Genomic DNA, 27,246 nt, shown 5'->3' with positions numbered 1-27,246 from the left:
CACACTTAGCTTCCCACAGAGAAAAATTTTGCATGTATTTCTAAAACAGTTCAAGTTCTCTCTCTCTTTCTCTCCCTCTCTCGTGATTTTTCATACTCTCTTAGACCCAAAGCTCTTTCTATACAGCCTATAGTCCTCTGTTCTACCAGCTGAGATATCAAAGGGTGCACCCAAAGCTTTCTTTTGGAAGAGTCTCCTTTTTGCATTGCATAGCTCCAAGAAGCACCATTAGCATTGCAATTTATGTGGCAGGCTACCCAAATTTCCACATTCCCATGTCTGTTAACCCCTCACATGCTGTTTCATTTTTCTTCCATTTATTCTTGATACTTCTCTCATCTTTGGTTTTGATGAATAATTCACAAATGCAGTGTAGTGAGAAGCCAGGTGGTGATTAAAGCATTGTGGTGGATATTTGTTAGTTGACAACATTCCTCTATTCCTCTGTTTCCTATAGGAGACTTCAAATTTCCTCCACTTTCAGCCAAATATTTTTGGGCAGAACTGACCTACTCCAGGGACAGGTTCTGACAGTCAAATGCATAAATTTATTAGCATATTCCTTTCCCCTGGCCTCAATAGTTGATTCAAGGATAGATGTATTACCCTATCAAAGCTAATTAGATGGAAGGAGATTTGCTAGGACTCCTTCAACTTCTGTATGAGCCACTAGAAGTGATTCATTCCTTCCCACTGCATATAAAAAAGGCGCTAGGCAGTGAACAGAATAACAAATCTCTATCTTCGTGGAGCATAGATTTTACTGAGGGAAGCAGGCTGTAAACAAGATATATTAGATGGTGTCCAGAACTAAGGAGATACATAACAAGGAGAAAGGGGAGTGCTTTTTTTAAAAGCTGTTTTTGGTAGGGGGGTGGTTCAGGGAAGGTCTCATTGACTTTTACTCATTGACTAAAGACATGAAGGAATGGGGCAATGTTTGGGGAAAAGCATTCCAGGCAGAGGGAACAACATATGCAAAATCCCTGAGACAGACACATGCCTGGAATGTCTGAGGAAGAGCTCTGAGGCCAGAGTGGCTGGAGCCAAGTGAACAAGTGATATGGGGGTCAGAGGTAACAGGAGGAAAGATCTGCACAGGGCTTTGTGACCATAAGAAAGACTTTTACTCTGAGTGAAATGAGGAGCCATTGGGGGTTTTAAGCAGAGGAGTGACATGATGTGACTTAAATTATAATAGGATACTCTGGCTGATGTGTTGAAAGGGGGAAAGGGTGTGTGATGGTTCATTTTTTTATGACAACTTGACTGGTTAAGGAATGCTCAGATAGCTGATAAAATGTTTCTGGAAGAGATTAGTATTTGAATTGGTAGACTAAGTAAAGAAGGTCTGCCCTCACCAATGTGGGCAGATTGACATTGAGGACTTAGGTAGAACAAAAAGGCAGAAGAAGGGCAAATTCTCTTGGGAAGGATGCACCACACCTTTTGGCACATAGAGTTGACTATAGTCAAATTCATAGGAAGTCCATAAAGTTTAAAAGAGAACTTTATTGGCAAAAGTACCAGTACCAACTAAAAGGCAGAGGAAGGGCAAATTCTCTTTTGGAGCTGGCACATCCATTTTTCTCTGTCCTTGGACACCAGAGGTGCTGGTTCTTGGGTCTTGGGACTTCAGGACTCACACCAGCAGCCCCCCCTGATTCTCAGGGCATTTGCCTTGGACTGAGAGCTACACCATTGGCTCCCATGGTTTTCAGGCCTTCAGACTCAGACTGAATCACACCACTGGCTTCTCTGGTTCTCTGCTTGCACATAGCATATTGTGGGCTCTCTCAACCTCCATAAGTGCATGAGCCAATTCCCATAATAAATTCCTAGTCATATATCTGTATATATTCTATTGGCTCTGTTTCTCTGGAGACCCTGAGTAACGCAAGGTGGAAGCTGGGAGAAGAAGGGATAGTGAATGCTCGGCAGTTACGATAGAAGTCTTTATACATAGAAATATTGGTTCCAATTTTTCACTCTTAACAGAATTGGAAACAAAGAGAGAGATAAAGGGAGGCAAATCTTGAAAGAAATTGTGAGTGCACCACACATTTTGGCTCATGGAGTTGACTATAGTCAAATTCATAGGAAGTCCACAAAGTTTAAAAAAGGACTTTATTGACAAAAGTACCAGTACCAGCTAAAATAGATTGACATTCTACAGGACATAAACAGATTATTGGCCTCTAATTTTCTACAGGCAGAAAGCAGGTTGAAGAACACATTTATCCACCAAAAAGGGCATGTTCTCTAATGTCCTTTGCAAGTGACTAAGGAAGATGAGGGAAAAAGAATGATTCCCTAGAGAGTAGAACCCAGAGCTATGGAGGATAGACTGGAAAGTCATTCTTAGGGAGCAGAAACAGTGCCTAATCATGAAACATAATTCCCTCCAATGGAGGAACGTGACAACCATTGTCCAATGAGGTTTCCTAATTGTTATGGACCAGTGGCTGTGCTCTGCTTCCATTTCTCCCCTTTGCGAATAAGAGTATTTTTTTGTGGTTATTATTGTCTCTATTCCATCATTTGTTGTATGTTTGGTATGTGATAAAAAGATACTTGCTATTTTAATTCATAGGTCTCTATATCAAGAAGGGCTATATCTGGACCTGATGTAGATCTTGAGATCCTGGACTTCAAAATGTGATGGAACTTTTAGGGGTTTTGGGATAGGAGTGGGTCTATTTTTGCATGTGGTAAAGATATAATTATAATCAAGAAAGCAGATCGTGGTAGATGAAATTACTGGTCCCAATTCTTCACTACCCTGTAGTAGTATTATGCACACATGAAGCCTTTGCTATTGGTGAACAGTGTATTTCCTCATCCTCCTCACTTTGGGCTTCATTAGATGACTTTCTTTTGTATATGGGATGTCAGTGGAAGTGATATGAGAAAAAGCTTGAAATATTCTTGCATGCTGGGTTTTCCTGCTTGTCTTCTGTGACCAGCACGAGAAGAGCTTGTCCTGGATAATGTCTTTCAGCAGGGGCTCAGAATAGGACACATGAAGCAGAGGCGCTGTGCTACAGCTGACCCTTGGGCCCACAGCCTGAAGCAGACCTTCCGGTCAGCCCACAAACCCACAGCTTAGAGCTGACCTGAACCTAACCTTGAGGTTGTAATCCAACCTAGCTCAGCTACATTACCACTGACCTGCAAACCCAGGAGAAAAGATAATTGTCTTAAACCACTGACTTTGGAATGGTTTGTGCAGTAGTAGTGAGATAATCACTGGCCAATATAGGTTATTGCAATAATTCACAAAGCTATCATGGGAACTAGGACCAAGGTGGTAACAATGGAAGTGGTGAGAAGTAGGCAGATTCTGAGTATTATTTTATAGGTACAGCCCACAGGTTTTGCTGATAGATTGTATATGGGGTGTGAAAAAAAGTGATGCATTAAAGATGAATCCAAGGTTTTTGGCCTGAGCAAATGGAAGAATGGAGCAGCCATTTTTGAATGGAAAAACTTGGGTGTGGGGGAAGTTTCAGATTTGGGGGCAATATCAGGAGTCATTTTTTATATGTTACTTTTGAGATGCCTATAGACATCCAAATGGGGATGTTATGTAGGCAGTTGAATATAGAAGTTCGCAGGCAGAGGAGAGAAAGGTCTGGGAGTGATCATTAAGAAGATTGGATTTTAAAGCTATGAAACTGCAGGAAATCAAGTGAGTGTAGAAATGGGGTAGAAAGACTGAGCCTAAGGGCACTTAGCATTTAGTGGTTGGGGAGTTGAAGAGTTACCAGTAAAGGGAATTGAGAAGGAACAGCCAGAGAGATAAGAGGAAAACCAGATAAGTTCTAATAAAGTGTCATTCATATGTCTTGTTCTTGTAATATCACATCCATTGCTCACCTTTTCCTTTTCCTCCTTCACTACAAATATCACCACCACTAGATCTGTGTGTGTGTGTGTGTGTGTGTGTAATGCATAGTGTTAGTCACTTTATGTGTATAACAAGAGAATTACTGAAAAAGCTAACTCATCTCTTTTTTTTTTCCTGCCATATATTCACTAGGGAAAAAATCCCTTTTTTCCTCTTCTGATCTCCTCTCCAGGTCAGGGAATCTAAGTCTTTGCACAAATTCTGGGTCCCCCCTTGACAATCCTCTAAGCAGGATGGCTCTGTCTGAGAGGGGAAGGTGTTAGAAGCCGGTGCTTTCAGTGGAATGGGAGGGACGAACAGCTGGAATCCTGGAGGAGAACTGATTTCTTTTCCTCTGTAAGCCTGGAGGAGAGGGGTTAAGGAGGAGAGGAAGGGGGATATTAGAGACTTGTGTTTAGCTAGCATGAAACTCTCTATAGTGGCAGCAAGATTTTGGAAGGAGAAAGGCTGCCTGTATGAGCAGACATTAGAGAATGAAAGCCGCAAACTTGAAAGGGTTGGTGTGAATCAACTGTGTTTGAGTGGCGATCACTTGGGGGAAGCTCTGTTGCAGAGCCTGATAAAGGCTCAGTGCCAGAGAAGGGCAGTGAGGCACCTGAGATAAAACTGCTTTGCAGAAAGAGCATGTCTAGCCCAGGACAAGGATCAAAGTGTTTGTAGGAGAGTGTTTGTTGTGACAACATATACCTGGTTTTAGAAGCTCCTCAGGACTGAGCCACCCTGGCTTGTTTTTAAGCTTTGGGGGAACACTGGCTTTGTGACTATAAACCAAGAGAGATGTAATCCTGGAACTAAATCATGGGCTATCCACTATGGTGCAGGCAGGAACTGGAAACAGCCAGAGAATCACCTCAGTCTGCTGGACTATGCTATGACATTATGGCAGAAGGCAACAGCATTAACTAAATGGTAAGACTCCACTTTCTACCCTTTATATTGGGAAAAGAACTGCACCCTTTGGTCTAAGACACGGACCCTCAGTTTCTTGGACAATCAAGGGTGGAGAGGCCTCAAAAAGGAGAGACTGAACTTTCTAAAACTAAGGCGCTGGGGATTTGAATGGCTCATTGAAAACATAAAAGAGATAAAGCCTCTGAGTTTGTGAAACAGGCATTATTACCATTTGTATATTTAAAAACTTGGGAAGTTTTAACTGAAGAAGGCAGCATGATATGATAGCTTTTGCTTTTTACAATATGATGTTATTAGTCTTGTTCTGTGTGGTTCTGGAGAGCAAAACAATAAAGCATTGTAAGTTGCATGAGTGTAAGAACAAGTATTCACTACTAATTCCCAGCACATGAATAGTACTCAATACATTTTCAATAAATGATTGAATACATGTATGATAAATGAAAACCAGTGGGTTAAACTTACAAGGAGGCAGAGGTTTTTATTTTTTTGTTTTGTTTTGAGACGGAGTCTTGCTCTGTCGCCCAGGCTGGAGTGCAGTGGTGCGATCTCGGCTCACTGCAGCCTCCACTTCCCGGGTTCAAGCGATTCTCCTGCCTCAGCCTCCCAAGTAGCTGGGATTACAGGTGTGCGCCACCATGCCTGGCCAATTTTTGTATTTTTAGTAGACTTGGGGTTTCACCATGTTGGCCAGGCTGAAGGAGGCAGATTTTTGTCCCAGCTTATCTTTCTAAAAATTCCAAAATTAAATAGACTATCCTTAAAAAGCAGTGAAATTCTTTATCACTAGGAGTGAAACAGGAGCTAAAGAACATTTTTGGGGGATGTGAAAGAGAGGATTTATTCATTTAATAATGGTTAGAACACATAACCTCTGAGATCTCTGTAATCTCAGATACTTTAGTTCTATAATTCTAAATCCAAGGGTCTCTATAGATAGGCTTGAGACAAGTGTAAACAAACTCATGATCTCAGAGAAATCTTCAAGTGGCATGTTTCAATGGTATGCTTATTAAACAAATGCTCATGACAGATTTTCACAACAGCAATGAATGTTATTTCACAACATCAAATCTTCCTTCCTCAGGAAAAAATGACATTAATAAGAAGGTTGATAGATTTGGATTATTTTTCATGTTTCCTGGAGGTAAAACCAGTGTCCTCACTTGTTTTCCTCTTTTTCCTCATTTTGAAGACTATTTGTTTTCATTTTCTTTGCCTCCTCTCTGGCTATGTGTCCCCGGAAGGCAGCTTGGATTTTGACAGCAGCAACCTCTTCTTTTTCCTTATCTTCCTCAGAAGAGTCCTTCATCGAAAGGAGAAAAAGTAAGAGACTCTTTAAACATGCCATATTTTTGATGCCACAAAAATAAATGGATAAAATTTAATCATTTTAGGGATGCAACTATCTGAGAGCTGTTGCTTCCTGAGGGAATTTCATATATTGTCACATTGTATATGTACCAAATGGCAAATGCCAAAATAGCAGGCATTTTGTTTTGTCACTCTTTTAATATGTCTCTGCAACAAAAGATCATTGCCAACTTTCATTCCCCCAAAATAGTGCCTATTTAAGTTTCCTGAGCAACAACATTTTTTAGGGAGTTGGGGGGACAAGAAAGAATCCTTGAGGCATGGTAAAAATGTTAAGAAGAAAGAATTGTAAATGTTATGTTTCAAAATAATCACAATTACATATAATGAATTAGAATAACTTCTCAATTTCTCAACGATTAGCTAATCATAGTCATACATTTAAAGTGAGGTGCCAAAGAGAAATCCATTTAGTCCAATAATGTCAGTTTTAACATGGTTGGTTGAACTTTGGCACATACCCTCTTTTAAAAAAATTGGGTATAAATTTTTAGCTATAAATTTACAGACAGTAAAATGCATGAATCTTCAGTGTACAATTGAATATATAGCTTTTAATATATCTTTTAAAATTATAGAAATGACATGTGTACACTTTAAAAACTCAAATGTCACTGGCATTGATAGTTTTCTCCCCCTATCCAAATCCTGCTCCTGGGAGATACCCATTATTATGAGTTGAGTATCTACATCCTTCCAAAATTTCTCTATATGCAAATATATTCATGTGGGTATATATATATATGCCTTTTTATTTTAAAAATGAGATCATGCTAATCACAAAGTTCTGCAGCTACTTTTTCCATGTAACGATATATCTTGGTTCTCTTTTTCTGTATTATTAGTCAGTGTATAACTCTGCCCATTCTTTTTTTATGACATCATTATATTATACTGATGTACTTTAATATTTACTCAATCTCATATTAACGGACCTTTGGGTTGCTCAAGCCTCCTATCCCCATATTATAAATAATGAGACAAATCTAGCTCTTAAACTTTTAAATGCAAACAGAATGGTACAAAATTCTTCGAGATGACATCCTAATATAGGCAAACAAATACACTCAAGTTGGAAATCAATGAGATCCCTACTCAAACTCGTGAAAACCTGTGTAAGAGCACCTATGAAAGACGTAAGGAAATAAAACTCTCTTCTTCCTTGACTTCCTGTTACATCTTAATGTTAATCTTCCTGTTATATCCTAATGTAATGTTATTTCAGTACAACCCAATGGCATTGTACATTCCAGATACAATTCTGGAATACCTGTAAATCTTATAGGGAAAAGCAATGCATCATTAGGTAGGAAGTAGGGTATTCCTTGAGGGGATATCCATTCTGGCTGCCAGTTCTTGGGTAACTACCTGGGACCTGAGACATAAAAAGGAGCTCACAAGTTTGAACTTCGACATTTTAGAGAGTGAGTTCTTCTTTCTTATGAGGCCTAGTCTACAAGAGTCTGGAGTATGAAGAATATAGACAATGATGTACTGGTAAGTGTTTTAACAACTGGCTTTCCAGAAGAAACAAAGCCCTGATTTGCAGTGTTTGCCATGGTTTTAATATTCTCATTGTGGCTGACTTCAAGTTATTAAAGTGACATTACTGAACATGGGCCTTTGAGGGTGGACTTCGCTATGTCTTTTTTTTTCTTTTTTTGAGAAGGAGCCTTGCCCTGTCACCCAGGCTGGTGTGCAGTGGCGCGATCTTGGCTCACTGCAACCTCTGCCTCCCGGGTTCACGCCATTCTCCTGCCCCAGCCTCTCGAGTAGCTGGAACTACAGGCGCCCGCCACCATGCCCGGCTAATTTTTTGTATTTTTAGTAGAGATGGGGTTTCACCATGTTAGCCAGGATGGTCTCAATCTCCTGACCTCGTGATCTGCCTGCCTTGGCCTCCCAAAGTGCTGGGATTACAGATGTGAGCCACCATGCCCCGCCTCCGCTATGTCTTGACTGCTTGGATGTAGTACATCAGGCACAAAGGCATTTTTGTAGAGCATTATGCATGGAAGATGAATAAGCCACATTGTTGTAAAGCCATTATTTTGGCCATATGTAATTCCCTGTGATTTTCCTTTTGTTATCTCTGAAATTTGCCATTGTGTATTGGTGACAGCACCAATTAGTGAAAAATTCCCAAAGTGGAAGATGAATCTGAAGGATCATGACTGGGGCTGTGAGTTCTGTCTGCCCTTCCCCATAGGGAGATTTTTCCATCCATTAGCAATCTTGAAAAATAAGATTTCATTTTTACGGGAAAAATGAATTTTTGATCATAAGAGGCATGGCTGAAAATTATCTACCAGTTAGTTTATCACTGATGTTAATTATCTGGAAAGTAAAATCATAATTTTGACAATAAAGATAACAGACATTCATATTTGGAGTTCAATTTTAAATTGGGCAATATCATTCTTTGTAGGAATCCAATAGTACATGAAAAATATTACATACTAAGATGGTGACTGATGTCTCTTCCTCCTTCCCAGATATCTGAGACTTTTCTTGTTTAGTATCACTTTTCGCAGGTGGTTCTTGCTCCTGGACAGATAGGAGAGAGCCACAATTAGCAATGTTTCCAAAATAGCAAAGTCTTGTATCAAACTGCTTAGAAGTAATGAAATATTACTTTAAATTACTGAGAAATAGAGGGAATTAAATACTATGTATTTATCTTTTAATAAGGAAAATACATTGAAACAAGAAGAAATAATAAAAGCTCTTAAGGGAATATGTGTATACAAATATTAAAGACCAAATAATTGGCAAAAATGTTTGATCTGTTGCTTTCGGAATGTGTGTACCACTGTTTTATGTTAAAAATAAACCACTGTCCTATACTAAAAGTTGATAAGATGATGTAATGAATCCTGAACAAAGTATAAAAAAGAGGTTCCGATAGTTTCTAAAATAGGAATAAAATAAATGGCATTGTGTTCCATAATGTGACATCAAATTGACTTTTTAGTGACGTTTATGGATTAAAACTAGTCAAAGAAGTAAGTTTTGCTGTGGAGTTTTGCTTTATGATTTAAATATAAAAGGAGAAACCACCTCTGCCTATTTTGACATGGCTATTTAAGTCTTCCTTCATTACTAATTCACACCTATGGAAAGAGCTTCTTTAACCCATAAAACAAAAATTTAAGAATATATAAGTTAATCAAATAAAGCCTTTAGAATTAAAAAAAGAAACACCCCAAAATTGCTATGTGATGCAAGTATTTAAAATCTTTCAACATTATTCCTTTGATTTTGATAAAACATGAATACAAATAAAACATGAGCACAGAGAATCTAGTAAAATGGAAATACACAGAACACACCCATATCTGCAGGCACAAATGGATGGAACTTCACTTTCAAACTCATGTGATAAGTGACAGCTCCTTCTTCAGGAAATTCCCCAAATCTACTGGAGAACACCACCAAAACTTGAACTTTGTTAATTCTTTTCAATTCTAATATCTGCTGTGCTTTGTGGCTAATAGTACTACCTCAGTTGTCTAGAGCAGTGTTCTCAAATTTTAATGTACCTACGAATTACGCTGATGATCTCTTAAAAATGTAACTTCTGATTTGTAGACCTGGAGTGGGGCCCAATACTTTGAATTTCTTCTTTTTCTTTTATATTTGTACAAATTTATGGAGTACATGTACAATTTTGTTACATGTGTGGATTGGTGATCAAGTCAGGGCTTTTAGGGTGTCCATCACCCAAATAATGTACATTTTAGCCTTTAACCAATTTCTCATTATTCTCCCTTCTCCCACCTCTCCTCACTCTTCTGAGTCTCCATTATCTGTCATTCCACTGTCTATGTCCATTTAAACACATTTTTTCAGCACCCACTTATGAATGAAAACAAGCACTACATGTCTTTCTGTGCCTGGCTTGTTTCACTTAAGATAATGGCCTCCTGTTTCATCCACGTTGCTGGAAAAGACACGACTTCATTCTTTATTATGGCTGAATTGTATTCTATTGTGCATATATCCCATATTTTCCTTATTCATTCATCCATTGGACAGACACTTAGGTTGATTCCATATCTTTGCTGTTCTGAATGGTGCTGCAAACAACATAAAAATGAAGGTATCTTTTGATATATTGATTTATTTTCCTTTGGGTAGATACCTAGCAGAGAGATTGCTGGACTGAATGGTCATTTTATTTTTAGTTATTTGTGAAATCTCCATACTGCTTTCCTTAGAGGCTGTACTAATTTACATTCCTGACAACAGTGTATAAGAGTTCTCCTTTCCCTGCATCCTTGCCAGTATCTGTTACTCTTTTGTCTTTTTCATAGTAGCCATTCTGAGTGGGGTAAGATAATATCGTATTGTAATTTTGATTTGTACTTCTCTGATGATTAGTGATATTGAGCATTTTTTAATATACCTGTTGGACATCTGTATGTCTTCTTCTAAAAAATCTCTATTCATATCCTTTTCCAAGATCTTTTTTCTTTTTCTTTTTCTTTTTTTGAGACAGGGTCTCACTCTGTTGCCCAGGCTGGAGTGCACTACAGCTTTGACCTGTGGGCTCAAGTAGTCCTCTCACCTTAGCCTCCCAAGTAGCTGGGGACTACAGGTGCACACCACCACATCTGGCTGATTTTTTGAAGAGATGGGTTTCACCATGTTGCACATGCTAATGTCAAGCTCCTGGGCTCAAGCAATCTTCCTGCCTTGCCTCCCAAAGTGCTGGGATTACAGGCATGAACCACCATGCCCAGCCCTTTGCCCACTTTTTAATCAGATTACTTATTTTTTGTTGTTGTTGAATTGTTGGACTCCCTTGTGTATTTTGGATATTAGTCCCTTGTTGGATGAATAGTTTGCAAGTAATTTCTCCCATTCAACAGCTTATCTCTTCACTCTGTTGATTATTTCTTTTACTGTGCAGAAACTTTTTAGCTTAATTAAATCCCATTTGTCTATTTTTGTTTTTGTTGCCTGTGCTTTTGTGATCTTAGTCATACCTTCTTTGCCTAGACCAATATCCAGAAAAGTTTCTCCTAGGTTTTCTTCTAGTATTTTTACAGTTTTAGGTCTTATGTTTAAGTCTTTAATCCATGATGAGTTGATTTTTGTGTACGATGGGAGATAGGGGTCCAGTTTCGTTTTTCTATATATGGCTCTTCAATTTTGCTAGCACTATTTATTGAAGAGGATGTCCTTTCTACCATATATGGTCTTATCAGCTTTGCTAAAGATCAGTTAGCTATATGTATATGCTTTATTTCTGGCTCCTCTCCTCTATTCCGTTGATCTATGTATCTGTTTTTATACCAGTTCTATGCTGTTTCAGTTACTATAGCCTTGTATTAGGTTAGTGCAAAAGTAATTGCGGTCTTTTCCACTAAAAGTAATAGCAAAAATGGCAATTACTTTTGCACCAACCTATAATATCACTTGAAGTCAGGTAATGTGATGTCTCCAGTTTTGTTCGTCCTGTAAGGATTGCTTTGGCTACTTGGACTCTTTTTTGATTCCATATGAATTTTAGGACTGTTTTTCTCAATTCTGTGAAAAGTGAGTTGGTACTTTGATAGGGACAGCACTGAATCTGTAGATTGTTTTCAGAAGTATGGTCATTTTAAAGATATTAATTCTTCTGATCCATGAGCCTGTGATGCTTTTCCATTTGCTTGTATCATCTTCAATTGGTTTCATCAGTGTTTTGTAGTTTTTCTTGTACAGCTTTTTCACCTCCTTGGTTACGTTTACTCCTATGTGTTTTTTAAAGCTGTTATAAATGGGATTGCATTCTTGATTCCTTTCTCAGTTAGACTGTTATTAGTGTATAGAAATGCTAATGATTTATGTGCATTGATTTTGTATCTTGCAACTTTACTGAATTCATTTAACAAATCTAAGAGTTTTCTGGTGGAGTCTTTAGATTTTTCTAGACATAAGATTATATTGGGAGTCAGTCATGATGGCACATGCCTGTAATCCTGGCACTTTGGGAGGCCAAGGCAGGATGATCGCTTGAGGCTGGGAGTTTGAGACCTGCCTGGACACCATAGCAAAAGCCCGTTTTTACAAAAGACAAAAACATTATTCAGTGTGGTGGCACATGTTTGTAGTCCTAGCAACTTGGGAGGATAAGATGGGAGGATCCCTTGAGCCCAGGAGGCCAAGGCTATAGTGAGCTATAATTACAGCATGGCACTCCAGCCTGGATGACAGAGTGAGATCCCACTCTGAATATATATACATATATATATCAGTGAACAGAGATAAGTGACTTCCTCTTTTCCAATATGGATGCTTTTTATTTCTTTCCCTTACCTCATTGCTCTGGCTAGGACTTCCAGTACTATGTTGAATAGGAGGGGTGAAAATGGGCATTCTTGTCTTGTTCCTCTTCTTTGGGGGATTGCTTTCAACTTTTTCTCATTCAGTATAATATTAGCTGTGAGATTTTTGAACACGGCATTTATTGTTTTGAGGTATGTTCCTTCTGTGCCTAGTTTGTTGAGGGTTTTTATCATGAAGGGATGTTGTATTTTATCAAATGCTTTTTCTGCATATGGTTTTTGTCTTTCATTTTGTTGATGTGATGTATCACATTTATTAATTTGCATATGTTGAACCATCCTTGCATCCCTGGTTTAAAACTGATTTTATCATAGTGTATTACCTTTTTGATGTGCTGTTGGATTCTGTTTGCTAGTATTATGTTGAGGATTTTTGAATCTATGTTCATCAGGAATATTTGTCTGCAGTTTTCTCTTTTTGTTGGGTCCTTGTCTCATTTTCGTATTAGGGTGATATTGGCCTCATAGAATGAGTTAGGGAGAATCCGTTCTTCTCAATTTTTTGGAATAGTTTCAGGAGGCTTGGTATTAGTTTTCCTTTGTATGTAGAACTGGGTAGAATTTGGCTGTGAATCCATCCAGTCCTGGGCTGTTTTTTGGTGGTGTTGGGGTGGGGGAGATTTTTATTACAGAATCAATCTTGCTACTCATTATTAGTCTGTTCAGGTTGTCTATTTCTTCCTGGTTCAATCTTGGTAGGTTGTATGTTTCCAGGAATTTATCTATTTCCTCTATGTTTTCCAGTTTGTGAGTGTATAATTGTTCATAATGGTCTCTGATGACCATTTGTATTTCTGTGCTATCAGTTGTAACGTCTTCTTTTTCATTTCTGATTTTGTTTATTTGGGTCTTCTCTCTTCTTGGTTAGTCTAGCTAGCCATTTATCAATTTTATTTATCTTTTCAATGAACCAACTTTTTGTTTTGTTAATCCTTTGTATTGTTATTTTAGTCTTTAATTTAGTTTTGCTCTGATCTTTGTTCTCTCTTCTGCTATTGTTTGGTTTGTTCTTGCTTTTCAAGTTGCTTGAGTTCATCCTTTAATTGTTAATTTGTAATCTTTCTACATTTTTGACGTAGGCATTTATTGCTATCAACTTCTCTCTTAGCACTACTTTTTCTGTATACCATAGGTTTTGTTATGTTGTGTTTCGTTTTCATTTGTTTCAAACAGTTTTTTAAAATTTCTGTCTTAAGTTCTTTTTTGATCCCATAGACATTCAGAAACATGTTGTTAATTTCCATGTATTTGTATCATTTCCAAAGCTCCTCTTGGTATTGAATTTTAGTTTAATTCCACTGTGGTCTGACAAGATACTTGATATTATTTTGACTTTTTAAAATTTGTTGAGACTTGTTTTGTGCCCTAACACAATATGGTCTATCTTTGAGAATGTGCTGATGAAAAGAATATATATTCTGCAGTTGTTGGGTAGAATGTTCTGTAAATGTCTGTTAGGTCCATTTGTTTAAAGTCAAATTTAAGTCCAATGCTATTGTATCAGTCCATTCTCACAGTGCTATGAAGAAATACCTGAGACTGGGTAATTTATAAAGAAAAGAGGTTTAATTGATTCACAGTTCTGCATGGCTGGGGAGGCCTCAGGAAACTTACAATCAAGGCAGAGGGCACCTCTTCAAAGGGTGGCAAGAGAGAGAATGAGAGCGGGGCAAAGAGGGAAAAGCCCCTTATAAAACCACTCCCCCCCATCCATGATTCCATTACCTCCAGGAGATCCCTCCCATGATATGTGGGAATTACGAGAACTACAATTCAAGATGAGATTTGGGTGAGGACACAGCCAAAGCATATCATTTGGCCCCTGGCCCCTCCGAAATCTCATGCTTTCACATTTCAAAACAGAATCATGCCTTTCCAACAGTCCCCCAAAGTCTTAACTCATTCCAGCATTAACCCAAAAGTCCAAGTTCAGTCTTATTTGAGACAAGGCAAGTTCCTTATGCCTATGAGCCTGTAAAATCAAAAGCAAGTTAGTTACTTCCCAGATACAATGGGGGTACAGGCATTGGGTAAATACACCTGCTCCAAATGGGAGAAACTGCCCAAAACAAAGGTGCTATAGGCCCCATGTAAGTCTGAAATCCGACAGGGCAGTCATTAAACTTTAAAGTTCCAAAATGATCTTCTTTGAGTCTATGTCTCATATCCATGGTGTGCTGATGCAAGAGGTCGGCTCCCATGGCCTTGGGAAGGGGCCAATGTACAGTTCAGGCCATTGCTTCAGGGGGTGCAGACCCCAAGCCTTGGTGGCTTACATGTGGTGTTGAGCCTGTGGGTCCACAGAAGTCAAGAATTGAGGTTTGGGAAACTCCACCTAGATTTCAGAGGATGTATGGAAACACCTGGATGTCCAGGCAGAAGTTTGCTGCAGGTGCAGGGCCCCCATGGAGAACCTCTACTAGGGTAGTGCAGAAGGGAAACGTGAGGTTTTGCAGGGTAAAGCGCTCCCTTCCTGGCTGCTTTCCTGGGCTGGCATTGAGTGTGTGCAGCTTTTCCATGTGCATAGTGCAAGCTGTTGGTGGATCTACCATTCTAGGGTCTAGAGGATGGTGGCCCTCTTCTCACAGCTCCACCAGGCAGTGCCCCAGTGGGGACTCTGTGTGGGCTCCGATCTCACGTTTCCCTTCTGCACTACCCTAGTAGAGGTTCTCCATGGGGGCTCTGCACCTGCAGCAAACTTCTGCCTGGACATCCAGGTGTTTCCATACATCCTCTGAAATCTAGGTGGAGTTTCCCAAACCTCAATTCTTGACTTCTGTGGACCCACAGGCTCAACACCACATGTAAGCCACCAAAGCTTGGGGTCTGCACCCCCTGATGCAATGGCCTGAACTGTACATTGGCCCCTTTTAACCAGAGCTGGAGCTGAAGCAGCTGGGACACAGGGCACCATGTCCCGAGGCTGCACAGAGCAGGGGAGCCCTGGGTCTGGCCGAGGCAACCATTTTTCCCTCCTATGCCTCCAGTCTTGTGATGGGAGGTTGCTGTGAAGGTCTCTGACATACCCTGGAGACATTTTCCCCATTGTCTTGGTGATTAACATTTGGCTTCTCATTACTTATGCAAATTTCTGCAGCCAGCTTGAATTTCTCCCCAGAAAATGGGGTTTTCTTTCCATTGTGTCATCAGGCTGCAAATTTTCCGAACTTTTATGATCTGCTTCCTCTTGAATGCTTTGCTGCTTAGAAATTTCCTCCGCCAGATACCGTAAATTATCTCTCTCAAGTTCAAAGTTCCACAGATCTTTAGGGAAGGGGCAAAATGCTGCCAGTTTCTTTGCATAGTAAGAGTGACCTTTACTCCAGTTCTCAACAAGTTCCTCATCTTCATCTTAGACCACCTTAGCCTGGACTTCGTTGTCCATATCACTATCAGCATTTTGGTCAAAGCCATTCAACAAGTCTCTAGGAAGTTCCAGACTTTCCAACATCTTCCTGTCTTCTGAGCCCTCCAAATAGTTCGAACCTCTCTGCCTGTTACCCAGTTCAAAAGTTGCTTCCACATTTTTGGGTATCTTTCCAGTAATGCCTCACTCTCTGCAGTACCAATTTACTGTATTAGGCTAGGAGCAGTGGCTCATGCCTATAATCCCAGTAATTTGGGAAGCCGAGGTGGATGGATCACTTGAGGCCGGGAGTTTGAGACCAGCCTGGCCAACATGTTGAAAATACAAAATACAAAAATTAGCTGAGCGTGGTGGCATGCACCTGTAATTCCAGCTACTCGGGAGGCTGAGGCAGGAGAATCACTGGAACCCAGGAGGCAGGAGTTCCAGTGAGCCAAGATTGTGCCACTGCACTCCAGCTTGGGTGACAGAATGGGACTCTGCCTCAAAAAAAAAAAAATTAGTGTATTAGTTTGTTCTTACGCTGCTATGAAGAAATACCTGAGACTGGGTAATTTATTAAGAAAAGAGGTTTAATTGATTCACAGTTCTGCATGGCTGAGGAGGCCTCAGAAAACTTACAATCATGGTGGAAGGCATCTATTCACAGGGTGGCAGGAGAGAGAATGAGAGCTGAGCAAAGGGGGAAAAAGCCCCTTATTAAACCATCACCCCCCATGATTCAATTACCTCCCACTGCATCCCTCCCACAACATATGGGGATTATGGGAACTACGATTCAAGATGAGATTTGGGTGGGGACACAGCCAAATGATATCAGTTACTTTGTTGATTTTCTGTCTAGATAATTTGTCTAATGCTATGAGTGGGGTGTTGAAGCCCCTCACTATTATTGTATTGCAGTCTACCTCTGTCTTTAGACATAGTAATTTTTTTTAATGAATCTGGTTGCTCCAGTGCTGGGTGTGTATATATTTACAATTGTTATATCCTCTTACTGAATTGATCCCTTTATCATTATAAAATAAACTTGTTTATTGTTGTTTTTTACTGTTACCTAATACAACTATAGCTACTTCTGCTTGCTTTTGGTTTCTGTTGGCATGGAATATCTTTTTCCACCTCTTTATTTTCAGTCTAAATGTTTTTACAGGTAAGGTGAGTTTCTTATTAGCAGCATATAGTGGAATCATGTTTTGTTTTGTTTTTTTAAAGAGATCCATTCAGCCAGTCTATAGCTTTTATGTTGAGCATTTAATCCATATATGTTTAAAGTTATTATTGATATGTGGAGTTTTGTTCCTTTTGTCATGTTGTTAATTGCGTTCTGGTTATTTTATACATTGTTTCTTTTTCTCTTCCTGTTTGTCATTGTGGATTGGTGGAATTCTGTAGTGGTGCCATTTGATTCATTTCTGTTCCTCCTTTGTGTGATCGCTTTAACAGTGAGTTTTACACTTTCCTTTGTTTTCATGATGCTAAATGCCATTTTTTTGGTTCCAAGTTTAGGATTTCCTTGAACACTTCTTGTAGGGCCAGCCTAGTACAGACGAATGCCCTCGGCATTTGCTTGTTTGGGAAATATTTTATTTCTCCTTCATTTATGAAAGTAAATTTTGCTGGATATAGAATTCTTGGCTGATAGTTGTTTTCTTTCAGCTCTTTGAATTATCATCCCACTCTCTCCTGGCCTGTCAGGTTTCTGCTGAGAAGTATGGTTATTAGTCTGATTGGGTTTCCCTCACAGTTGATGAGATGTTTTCATCTTGCTGTTTTTAGAATTCACTCTTTGACTTTAGATAGCTTGATTTTAATGTGCTGTGGGGAAAACTTTTTTTTTTTTGCATTGTATTTGTTTAGGGAATCACTGCACCTCCTATATCTGGATGTTTAAATCTCTTGCTAGACTTGTGATGTCTTCATCTATTATTGCATTAAATAGGTTTTCTGAGCCTTCTGATCTTTTTGTCCTTGGGGATACCAATAATTCAAATATTCAGCTGCTTTATGTTGTCCCAAATGTCTTAAAGGCTTTGTTTATTCTTTATTTTTGTCTTACTGGATTGTTTCAGACCTGTATTCAAGTTCTAAAATTTTTTTGTTCTACTTAGTCTAGTCTATTGTTAAATCTTTTGAATGTATTTTATATTTCCTTCAATAAATTCTTCAATTCCAGAATTTATATTAGAGTTTTTTTAAGAATAAAAATCTATCCCCTTGTAAAATTTTTCATTCATATCCTGAATTGTTTCACTGAGTTCTTTGTATTGGTTTTCAGATTTCTCTTGCACCTCACTGACCATATTTAAAAATCAGTATTTTGAGTTCCTTATCTGAGACTTTAAGAATTTCATTCCGGTTATGATCTATTGCTGGAGAACTGTTGTGTTCATTCTGGGGTTTCATATTTCCTTGTTTTTCATGTTTCCTGTGAGACTCTGAATTTCTATCAAGTTTCCAGTTGATGCCAATAATGCTGATTCCACATAGCCTTTCTCAACCAGCATTCATTATCTGAACCATGGAACACAGAGAATGTTTTGAGAGGCTCTTTTCTCAGTTCTCCCAAGGATGGTACCTAACCAGAACCATTCTAGATACAAATCAGGACACTGATTCCTTACAAGCAATTAGTGCCTGTGGTTTAGGGCTTAATTTTTTTGAGGAAACTGTCTTTGTAAAGCTGCTAAAGAGAAAGGCTCAGACTCTGAAAAAACTAGCCTTATAGAGAAAACTAGCTTTATAGAGAAAACTACACCATTACCATCTTTAATTCTAACCAGTCTTTTGTATCAATAATATCATATCAATGATAATGAAATAATTGGACTAATAGTGTTTTGGTCTATGAAATATCATCTATTAATTCAGTAATTATTTGTGGAGTACCTGCTATTGCTTAGCACTGTGATGCTGAAAACATTTGAAGAATAAATGATGAAATAATTATTCATAACTTTTAAGCACCTTCTTCCTGTTGTTCATCGTTAAACTTAAGTGAAATATCTGTACATGACTCAGATACTTTAGAAAAATATTCTCAGCAAAAAATCCCAGCACAATTAAAAAGATTTATTAAGTTATTTGTGATGCCTCCTCACATAATTCTCACAATTCTGGGGATAGCCTAATAATCGCTAGCTGTAGACGGAGAGAAGAAATAGCCAAATCCAACAGCTTCAAAGGACCATACCTCGAATGCATGATTGTTATAGAAGCGGTCTTCTACCTTACTCCCCCATTCTGCTGGATCAAAGTTGGTTTCTAAATAATAAAAATATAATAACTTCAGATTTATTTGAATTCATTAAGATAAATGTGGAATAGTAACAAAAGTATAAGTTTCTTGTTTCAAATTACAGGTTCTTTACTGGCAGTCCAAAATCTTATTGACATTGTACATAGCCTAGCACTGCAGACGTTACCAGTGATTATTAAATATATGATAACCAACTGAACATTGGATGAGCCTTTGGGGATATTTAGAAAAGCACTAAAAACTTAATTTCTGCCTTCATAGAATTTATAATAAAATGGGAAAAAGAACAAATGCCAGTATTTAAATATAAATGTAGACACTTAGAACATGTATTAGTAAACACAGAAAAATGTATAAACCTAAATGCTAAGCTGTCAGAAAGTTTGGAAAAGTGAAAGATGGGAGAAATTTTTTTAAATGAAGTATATTATGTAGACAGTTGACACAGACAAGCAGAGGGATTTATTTTTAAACAAGTTTTTTCTTTATATTATGAAAATTTCAAACTTAAAAAGTAGATATGATAACAAACTCCCATGAGCATATTGTCTAGATTCAATGATCAACCCATGATTATTTTATCTATAACCTTTTCTTCTGATTATTTTTCTGCACTTTTTTCTGATTATTTTTAACCCAACCCCATGCATCCTGTTATTTTATCTACAATTATTTATTTCAGAATGTATCTCAATATATACTCTTTTAAAATAAAAACCACAACACCATTATCATACTTCAAAATACTAAAAATATTAATAATTCCTCAATATCCTCAACTATTCAGTCCACTATCCAAATTCCTTCCATTGTCTATTTATTTGTTGGTTCAAATCAGGACTCCGAAAACGGGTACACACAGCTCTTTGTATGTCTTTTAAATTTCTTTTAAAGGAAGATCCCCCAGCCCCTATTCTTTCCTTGCAATTTATCTGTTGATGAAATTAGGTCATTTTCCCTTTGGAGTTTTTCACAGTTCAGATGTTTCTGACTATCCCCATGGTGGCTTTTAACAAGTTCTTCTGCCTTTGAATTTCCTGTAGCTAGCTGTATAGGTTTGATCTAGTTCGGGTTTGATGGTTTGATTTTTTTTCTGCAAGTACACTTGATTGGTAGTGCTGTGTAATTCTGTCATAAATTTATAATATCTGGTTACTCATTTTATAATTTGTATTGGCCCCCTGATGATCCTTGCTTAGATCATTTCTTTAGGGGTTGTGAAATAGTAATGCTCTAATTTGATCAATACTTCTTTATTTTCTGGAGTACTCATTAAGGAAAACTTTTCCTCATCAACCGTTTGGTTACTCTGAAGAACAGTTCTTACAGAAAAGAAAGGTTAAAGGTTTAGTTCTTTCCTTTTATTTACCAGTTTTCAGAATAATCAGTTGGATTCCTAGGATCCTCTCAAGATGACCAATGAGTTTTTTTTTAACCATCACAAATTCACAAATGTTTAAGAAAATGGATGCATTTCAATCCAATGCACATATTATTCTTATTGATGCTCTAATTATTAAACATTTGTCCAGTGGTAGCTTATTCAGGTGCTCAAATGTTCCTGAGTCCTTTGGAAACACCTCTAGTAACCTTTGATAGCTTCCTTGTTCTCTGGTATGGCAAGACGTTCAGCCTAATCTGGTATATTTCCTGCCAAGTTCATGAAATTCGCTTGTTTTCCAAGAAGCCCTCATTCCTGGGAATGGTATCTAGAGATGACAGCCTAGAAGCTGGGTGCTCACTGGTACTGGGTTGGTCATTGTTTTGAGACCTTTAATGTACAGAGCTAGAAAATACTTCTTTCATTTTTTAAAGAGAAAACATGAGGTCACAGTGATATTTTTCAACTCAAATTTAAGATTACAGGATTTTATTAACCTCTTTCATTTTCATAATTGTATGTTGTTTTTCCTACACCAAAAATCTTCTTCCTAATAACACTAGCTTAGTTGCTTACTTGCTTTGTTCTACAATATACAATTTCAATATATAATTTCAGAATAACCGTACCATAATATGATTAACAATGATTACTGAAAATAGCTTAGGGTTTTTTTTTAAAGTTCATTTTGTTTTTAGGATATATGTACTAGGCATGTATGGTCAAATTACTCCATTTTAATATCACTTGAAATAATTCCTTTCTGTGTGGTTATGTCACCCAGTCTATACTAGTTAGGCTCATATGTTTCATTTTGCTTTTACATTTTAGAAACTGCTTTTTTTTTTGAGACAGAGTCTCACTCTGTCGCCAGGCTGGAGTGCAGTGGTGCGATCTCGGCTCACTGCAACCTCCGCCTCCTGGGTTCAAGCCATTCCCTTGCCTCAGCCTCCCGAGTAGCTTAACAATTTTAAATTTAAAATTATAACTATGTTAACCTTTTATGATTCGAAATTCAAGATATTTTCTATCATGTTCTCTCTACCCTGTTCACTTTCTCCTAAAGGTAAATGTTAAGTTTTTAAACATTTACTTTTCCATTTAAAAATATAAACAAAGCTGGGCATGGTGCCTCATGCCTGTAATCCCAGCACTTTAGGAGGCGGAGGCTGGCGGATGCTTGAGCTCAGGAGTTCAAGACCAGCCTGGGTAACACGGCAAAACACTGTCTCTACAAAACAAAACAAAACAAAACAAAACAAAACAAAACAAAACACCTCCCCAAAACAAACATTAGCCCAGCGTGTTTGTGCATGCCTGTAGTTCCAACTACTCAGGAGGCTGAAGTGGGAAGACTGCTTGAGCCTGGGAGGTGGCAGTGGAGCCACAATTACACCACTGCACTCCAGCCTGGGTGACAGAGCCAGAGCCAAACCCTGTGGCAAATACACACACACACACACACACACACACACACACACACACACACACACAAACAGTTATGTATTCATCAACCTCTTTTGTTAAATGATAGCATACTGGCCAGGTGTTGTTTCTCACAGCTGTTATTCCAGTGCTTTGAGAGGCTGAGGCAGGAGGATCATCACTTGAGCCCAGGAGTTTGAGGCCAGCCTGGACAACATCGTGAGACCCCCGTCTGTGTTAAAAAAAATGGTAGCACACTAAGCACACTTTTCCCTATCTTGCTGTTTTCACTGAATATATCCTGAAAATCACTCCACAGTATCATCCATAGTATTATTGAGAGATCGTTCTCATTTTTGAAAACAGCTATATATATAATTCAGTTGTGTAGATGTGTTATAGTTTGTTCACTCAAACTCCTATGGATATTGGGGTTGTTTCTACAAAGAATGATGCTCTGAAAAGTGTAGAAGTGGCACTTCCAGGTCAAAGGTTAAACACATATATAATTTTGGTAGGTATTGCTAAGTTCCCCTCCCAGAAGTTATGGCATTTTGCTTATCTACCAGCAATGTATATAAATGCTTATTATCCCACAGCCTACAGAGCATGTTGGCTTTTTGCCAATGTAATGGAGAGGTTGTTATTGGTAGCTCAGTGTAGTTTTGGTTTGGACTTCTGTTATTATGAATTAGTTTGAATATATTTTCATAAGTGCCATTCGCATTCATTTTTGTGTGAATTATTTGCTCACATCTCTTGCCAATATTTTCTACTGGGTTCTATAAGCCTATAACACACTGTTTTTACAAACTATTTATTTATTAGGGCTATTAACCCATTGGGATATAAATTGCAAATATTTTTTTTTGTCTTTTGTAGTTTTGTCTTCCTCACAGTGCTTTTTCTCATGTAAAAGTTTACTTTTATGTTGTCAATTTATAACAATCTTTTCTCTAATTGCTTCCGAATTTTTGAAGCAATTAAAGCAATTTAGCTGGCAAAATTTTTTCTTCTCTTATACATAAATTCATCCATATTTTCTTCTAGTATCTGTATGGTTTCTTTTAAAAAATATTTATATACTCGACTAATTTGGAATTTGTCCTTGTGTATAAGAAATTGATACAATTTCATCTTTTTCCTTCTTTATCTTAAAATAATAAAAAGTCCACCTTTTTCCTAGTGACCTGAAATACCATTTAAATCATATACTAACATGTTTCCTGTCACAAAAATAAAAATTAAGAGTAGTAACCACCTATGATGAATGCTGGCAAGGGAATTCTTGCATCGTGTGGGAGACTGAGCCAGAGGTCCATAATGATTGGTTTTTTTCCTTTTTGAAGAGACTGAATTCTGATACCTATATCTTCTAGATAATTTGTCTTTGGTTGACATGGGTGGAATTGGGTGTGGTGCTTACAATTTTTTCAAATGGTTTTACCCATTGTTTATTAGAGAGCTAGTGTCCTGAGACCATTAATCTGAATCATCATTTGCTTTAATTATTGTGATTCAGTAACAATGACGCAAATGTTTTTATAATGGAATGTTTCTGAGTTCTAAAATTAAATAAATGACTAAAGACTTTTACTGCAAGAATTCGTAGTTAATCTTATAATAAAATTAACGTTCATTATAATTCACCTATTTTCCCAAATAATTTAATTGTTTTCCCCTTCCAACTTTTATTTTAGGTTCAAGGGATACACGTGCAGATTTGTTACATGGTTAAACTCTGTGTTAAGGGGCTTTGATGTAGAGACAATTTTGTTACCAAGGTAATCAGCATAATGCCTGATAGGTAGTTTTTCAATCCTTACCCTCCTCCTACCTCTGCCCTCAAATAGGCCCCCAAGTCTATTGCCAAATGATTTCTCTTAATAACGTTCCTCTTCTAAATATAGTTTATCAAATGTTTTCAGTGGAAAATATTTAAAGTTTCAGACTGTGCAACAAATATTCACACTGACCGGATATGGAAAAGACCAGCAACATTCAGGAAATTGGCAGAGATTTTGAGCTCTGCTAGGGCAGGGCGAAAAAAGCAAGGGGTGGAGCTATGCAGTGTGTGTGGGAGTTGTTTTAATTCTACCCTTGTGCTAGGTTTTCTTCCACTATAAAATGATTACAATAGAATGTTTGTTTGCTTGTGCCTATTTCTAGTTACCTTTACCACTCTGTTAGAATACTGTAATAAAAAGTAATGATGACAAGAATTTACACAAAATGGATGTTCTAATCAAGAATGGCTTTCTGGGGGTTGGAGCGGGGGTCGTGGTAGTGGGAAAGGGGACTATGTTGCCCAGGATGGAGTGCAGTGGCTATTCACAAGTTTAATCATAGCTCAGTACTGTCTTGAATCCCTGGGCTCAAGTGATCCTCCTGCCTCAGCCCCTGAGTAGCTGGTACTAAAGGTGTGCACCACCATGTCTGGCTAAGGATAGGTTTTTAGTACAAAACTGTTAAAGTCCTGACAGTCATAAACCTTCAAGGTTGGGGATTTGTAAATTTTATTTACAGGAGTGAAGGAATTTTGCTTTGGCTTTCAACCAAAGAGTTACTGTTAGTGGGCATCTGGGTCTCTGTGCAGGATGGAACTTAGCATAAAGAATATAAATTACCTTTCCAAGCTGGTAGTCTACCTTTCCAAGCTGGTAGTCCACCTTTCAAATCAGTTTGTCTGTGCCGTTATTGCAGAACAGTTTCATATACCCCAGTGAATATCAGTTTATTTAAGGAGTGCAGAATTCTTTTTGCAGCACTTATAATACTTTCAAATGGAAGGAATCAAAATTGAAAGGAAACCACAGATACTCATCTCAGGAATAATAGTCAGCTGCCAGGGATGCACAGGAACAGTGTGCTGGAACGTGGCGAGGGTAGACTGTATGATCTTTTTTTCCCCCACTGATTTCTCCCGAGAAATGTATGCTCTTTTGCAGTTACCTTCCATGCTATATGTCCGTGAGAAATACAATGAAGATGGTCTGAACAATGAACTGGTAATCTTCGATAATATGAAACGAATTTAAGAGAACATATCAAAGAGGTACATACTGTTTCAAAGAGCAAGAACTGTTATCTGAAACTCCCTGCCTCAGAAAGGCTTTCTGCAGAATGGAGATGGTCTTAACCATAAACAAATGCTTAGTTTCTTATTTTAAAAAATGACTAATTTTAGAAAGCTTACTCTCTCTTTTCTCTAGAAGGCTCTCAAAATAGGCTGCTGCAAAAGCTGGTATATTGTCCGGTTGCTCTCTCAGAATCTCGCGTGTCAGCCCTTCAAGAAGATTCCCAAATCCTTGTGGAATTCGGTAGTGGGTGTTGGAGAATGGAATCGACATCTTCTTGGTAAGAACTGCCTATGGAACCTAAAGATTCATTAAAGAGTACTGTCTTTAAATTTGTCTGATTTTACTTATATAATCACAGCTATGCCAACAAATTATTTCTGAGACCCATATATTTGGACTTGAATTCTTTTTTCCCCAACACAACCCAAGCCCATCCATTTCTTCCAAAGAGTTTTGAAGTCTCCATTGTGAATTAGAATAATACAAACACAGACCCATTCACTAGGCCAAATCATTTAAAACCCTGCAAAAAACCCATAATTTTCAATATGACTTTTTCTCTTTACCCTTTATATGCTCAAAAGGTAAGGGTAATTTTTGCTATCACACAGGAATTGAGAGAGAATGATTGCTAAAAAGTTAAATTGAATTCATTATCAATTGCTGAGAAGACCTTCTTTGAGGTCTATTTTTTTTTAAAGTAGAAATTAGTCCTGGTTCTAGAAATTAATTTGTTGAATGAAGAAGTTGCACAATCTTTCCCTTTGCTGCCACTTCTGAAGCATGACCCACAATGCTTCGAACACCTTTGTACTGTGGAATGGGGTTATGCGTGCGTGTGTGTGAGGGGGGGATGGGATGGGATGGGGCTGTGTGTCATGATTTTGCAATCCCAGCCTCTAAAGTTTTAGAATTCTTATATTTTCCGGTTTCTTCTTGACCAGGCTGTCTCTTTCTGTCTTGAAATAGAAGGGCTAGATTAAGGGTAGCTGCTAAGCAGCGGGCTGAGCTACTGAGTATGAGAAGAATCCTCCCGGACCTGGCCTGTTAATGTGAGAGTGTGCGTCAATGCGGAATAGAGGCGGAGGCCGTGGTAGGGGTCCAGGTTGGGAGAACCAGACGGTTTAATGAGGCTCAGACTATGGAGGGTTCTCGTTTCATCGTTTTTTTTTTTTCTTTGAGACGGGGTCTCTGGTCTCGAACTCCTGGGCTCCAGCGATGCTCCCGCCTCAGCCTTCCGAGCAACTGGGATTACAGGCGCGCGCCACCACGCCTGACTCCTCTCTTTTGCTTTTTCTGAGGAAGCAGTAGATGGGGGTATCGAACCATTAGGGTGGTGAAAAGGGCTGGCGAGATTCTGAACCAATGTGGGCAGAGGAGGGCGGGCGGAGGGGGCAGACCGGTCTAGTCGGGGGCGGGATGTTGAGGACCTGGGATTTCAGACTCGCACAGAATGGGCTGCCTCGGCTCCCAAACGGCCCAGGGCTCCCAGGCTGTGTCTGGGATGCTGAGAGAATGCGAGAGACGAAGGGAAAAGGCTAGGTCTTGGTGTCGGAGAGGAAGTGGGGAAGCGGCCTCACCTCCTTTCTCTCCGAGCTGGTGCCGCCGGTTCCGGTTGTTTTTCTCGTTGCTGGGTAACCGTTTTTTCTTTAAAAAAAAAAAAAAAAAAAAAAAAAAAAAAAAAAAAAAAAAAAACCTACGGCGGCCGAGAAGGGGCGAGCACAGCCCAGTCCTGAGGTCGCGGGAGGCTCCGAGGACTGCAAAAGGGTGGAGCCGGCCTCGCCCCTGCCCAGGCCCCGGCCCTGCCGGGAGTCCACCTTCCCAGTCCGGGGCGGCGGGCAGATCCTTGCAAGCATGGTCGCGCCGGGGCTTGTACTCGGGCTGGTGCTGCCATTAATCCTCTGGGCCGACAGAAGTGCAGGTGAGGTGGCCCGGCTCGGCCGGAGCCCTGCCCCTCAGCCTGTGCGGGCTCCAAGACCCCGTGTCCCCTGCGGGACTCGGATCCGCGCCCCTTTCTCAAGGTCGACGAAGGAAGCTAGCTAGGCTAGGGGCTCGCGTCTCCGACCGAGGCCCGGTCTGCAGGGGTCTGCTGGGTTGAACCCTGGCCTCTCCACTTTCTCCACCCGCCACTCACCATCCCTAACATGCAGCCTGTGAGCAGGGAGAAAGTGCGGTTTGTCTGAGTGGGGAGGCCCAAATGTGT

The 27,246-nt window shown here is 39.0% G+C and overlaps 2 protein-coding genes across 5 annotated transcripts in view; one reads left to right on the top strand and one right to left on the bottom strand.

Annotated features, from left to right (window-relative positions):
- Nucleotides 1-3,190: 3,190 nt before the first annotated feature.
- Nucleotides 3,191-26,691, bottom strand: SPA17 (sperm autoantigenic protein 17). 3 transcript variants are annotated; one of them, XM_063635594.1, is made up of 6 exons: nt 26,083-26,209; nt 25,160-25,340; nt 19,092-19,162; nt 8,657-8,743; nt 5,989-6,128; nt 3,191-4,252 (listed from the first exon to the last, which is right to left on the bottom strand). In XM_063635594.1, exons 2-6 carry the CDS (start codon nt 25,311-25,313, stop codon nt 4,186-4,188), a joined length of 519 nt encoding a protein of 172 aa, XP_063491664.1. In that variant the 5' UTR covers nt 25,314-25,340; nt 26,083-26,209; the 3' UTR covers nt 3,191-4,185. The 3 variants fall into 3 exon arrangements, with proteins under 3 accessions (XP_063491664.1, XP_055129557.1, XP_055129558.1); XM_055273582.2 differs by lacking the exon at nt 26,083-26,209 and adding an exon at nt 26,624-26,691 and having other exon boundaries at nt 3,920-4,252; XM_055273583.1 differs by lacking the exons at nt 3,191-4,252; nt 26,083-26,209 and adding an exon at nt 26,624-26,691 and having other exon boundaries at nt 5,792-6,128.
- The window catches only part of SIAE (sialic acid acetylesterase), a 38,939-nt gene continuing 38,302 nt past the window's right edge, over nt 26,610-27,246 (top strand). The window contains exon 1 of one of the 2 annotated variants that reach the window (XM_055273576.2): nt 26,610-26,964. In XM_055273576.2, coding sequence (XP_055129551.1) covers nt 26,898-26,964 — 67 coding nt within the window. In that variant the 5' untranslated portion in view covers nt 26,610-26,897. The remainder of the gene's footprint in view (nt 26,965-27,246) is intronic. The other variant, XM_063635593.1, reaches the window with a different exon arrangement.

This window comes from Symphalangus syndactylus, chromosome 3, assembly GCF_028878055.3.
Source record: "Symphalangus syndactylus isolate Jambi chromosome 3, NHGRI_mSymSyn1-v2.1_pri, whole genome shotgun sequence".
Taxonomy (NCBI): Eukaryota; Metazoa; Chordata; class Mammalia; order Primates; family Hylobatidae; genus Symphalangus; species Symphalangus syndactylus.
This window is presented reverse-complemented; position numbering and strand designations above follow the sequence as displayed.

Coding starts and splice junctions, on each gene's coding strand:
- SPA17 (XM_055273582.2), bottom strand. CDS start 25,313: ATGTCGATTCCATTCTCCAACACCCACTACCGAATTCCACAAGGATTT. Junction 8,744..19,091: donor ATAACAATCATGCATTCGAG/GTATGGTCCTTT, acceptor CTATCTGTCCAG/GAGCAAGAACCACCTGCGAA. Junction 6,129..8,656: donor AGACATCAGTCACCATCTTA/GTATGTAATATT, acceptor CTTTCGATGAAG/GACTCTTCTGAGGAAGATAA.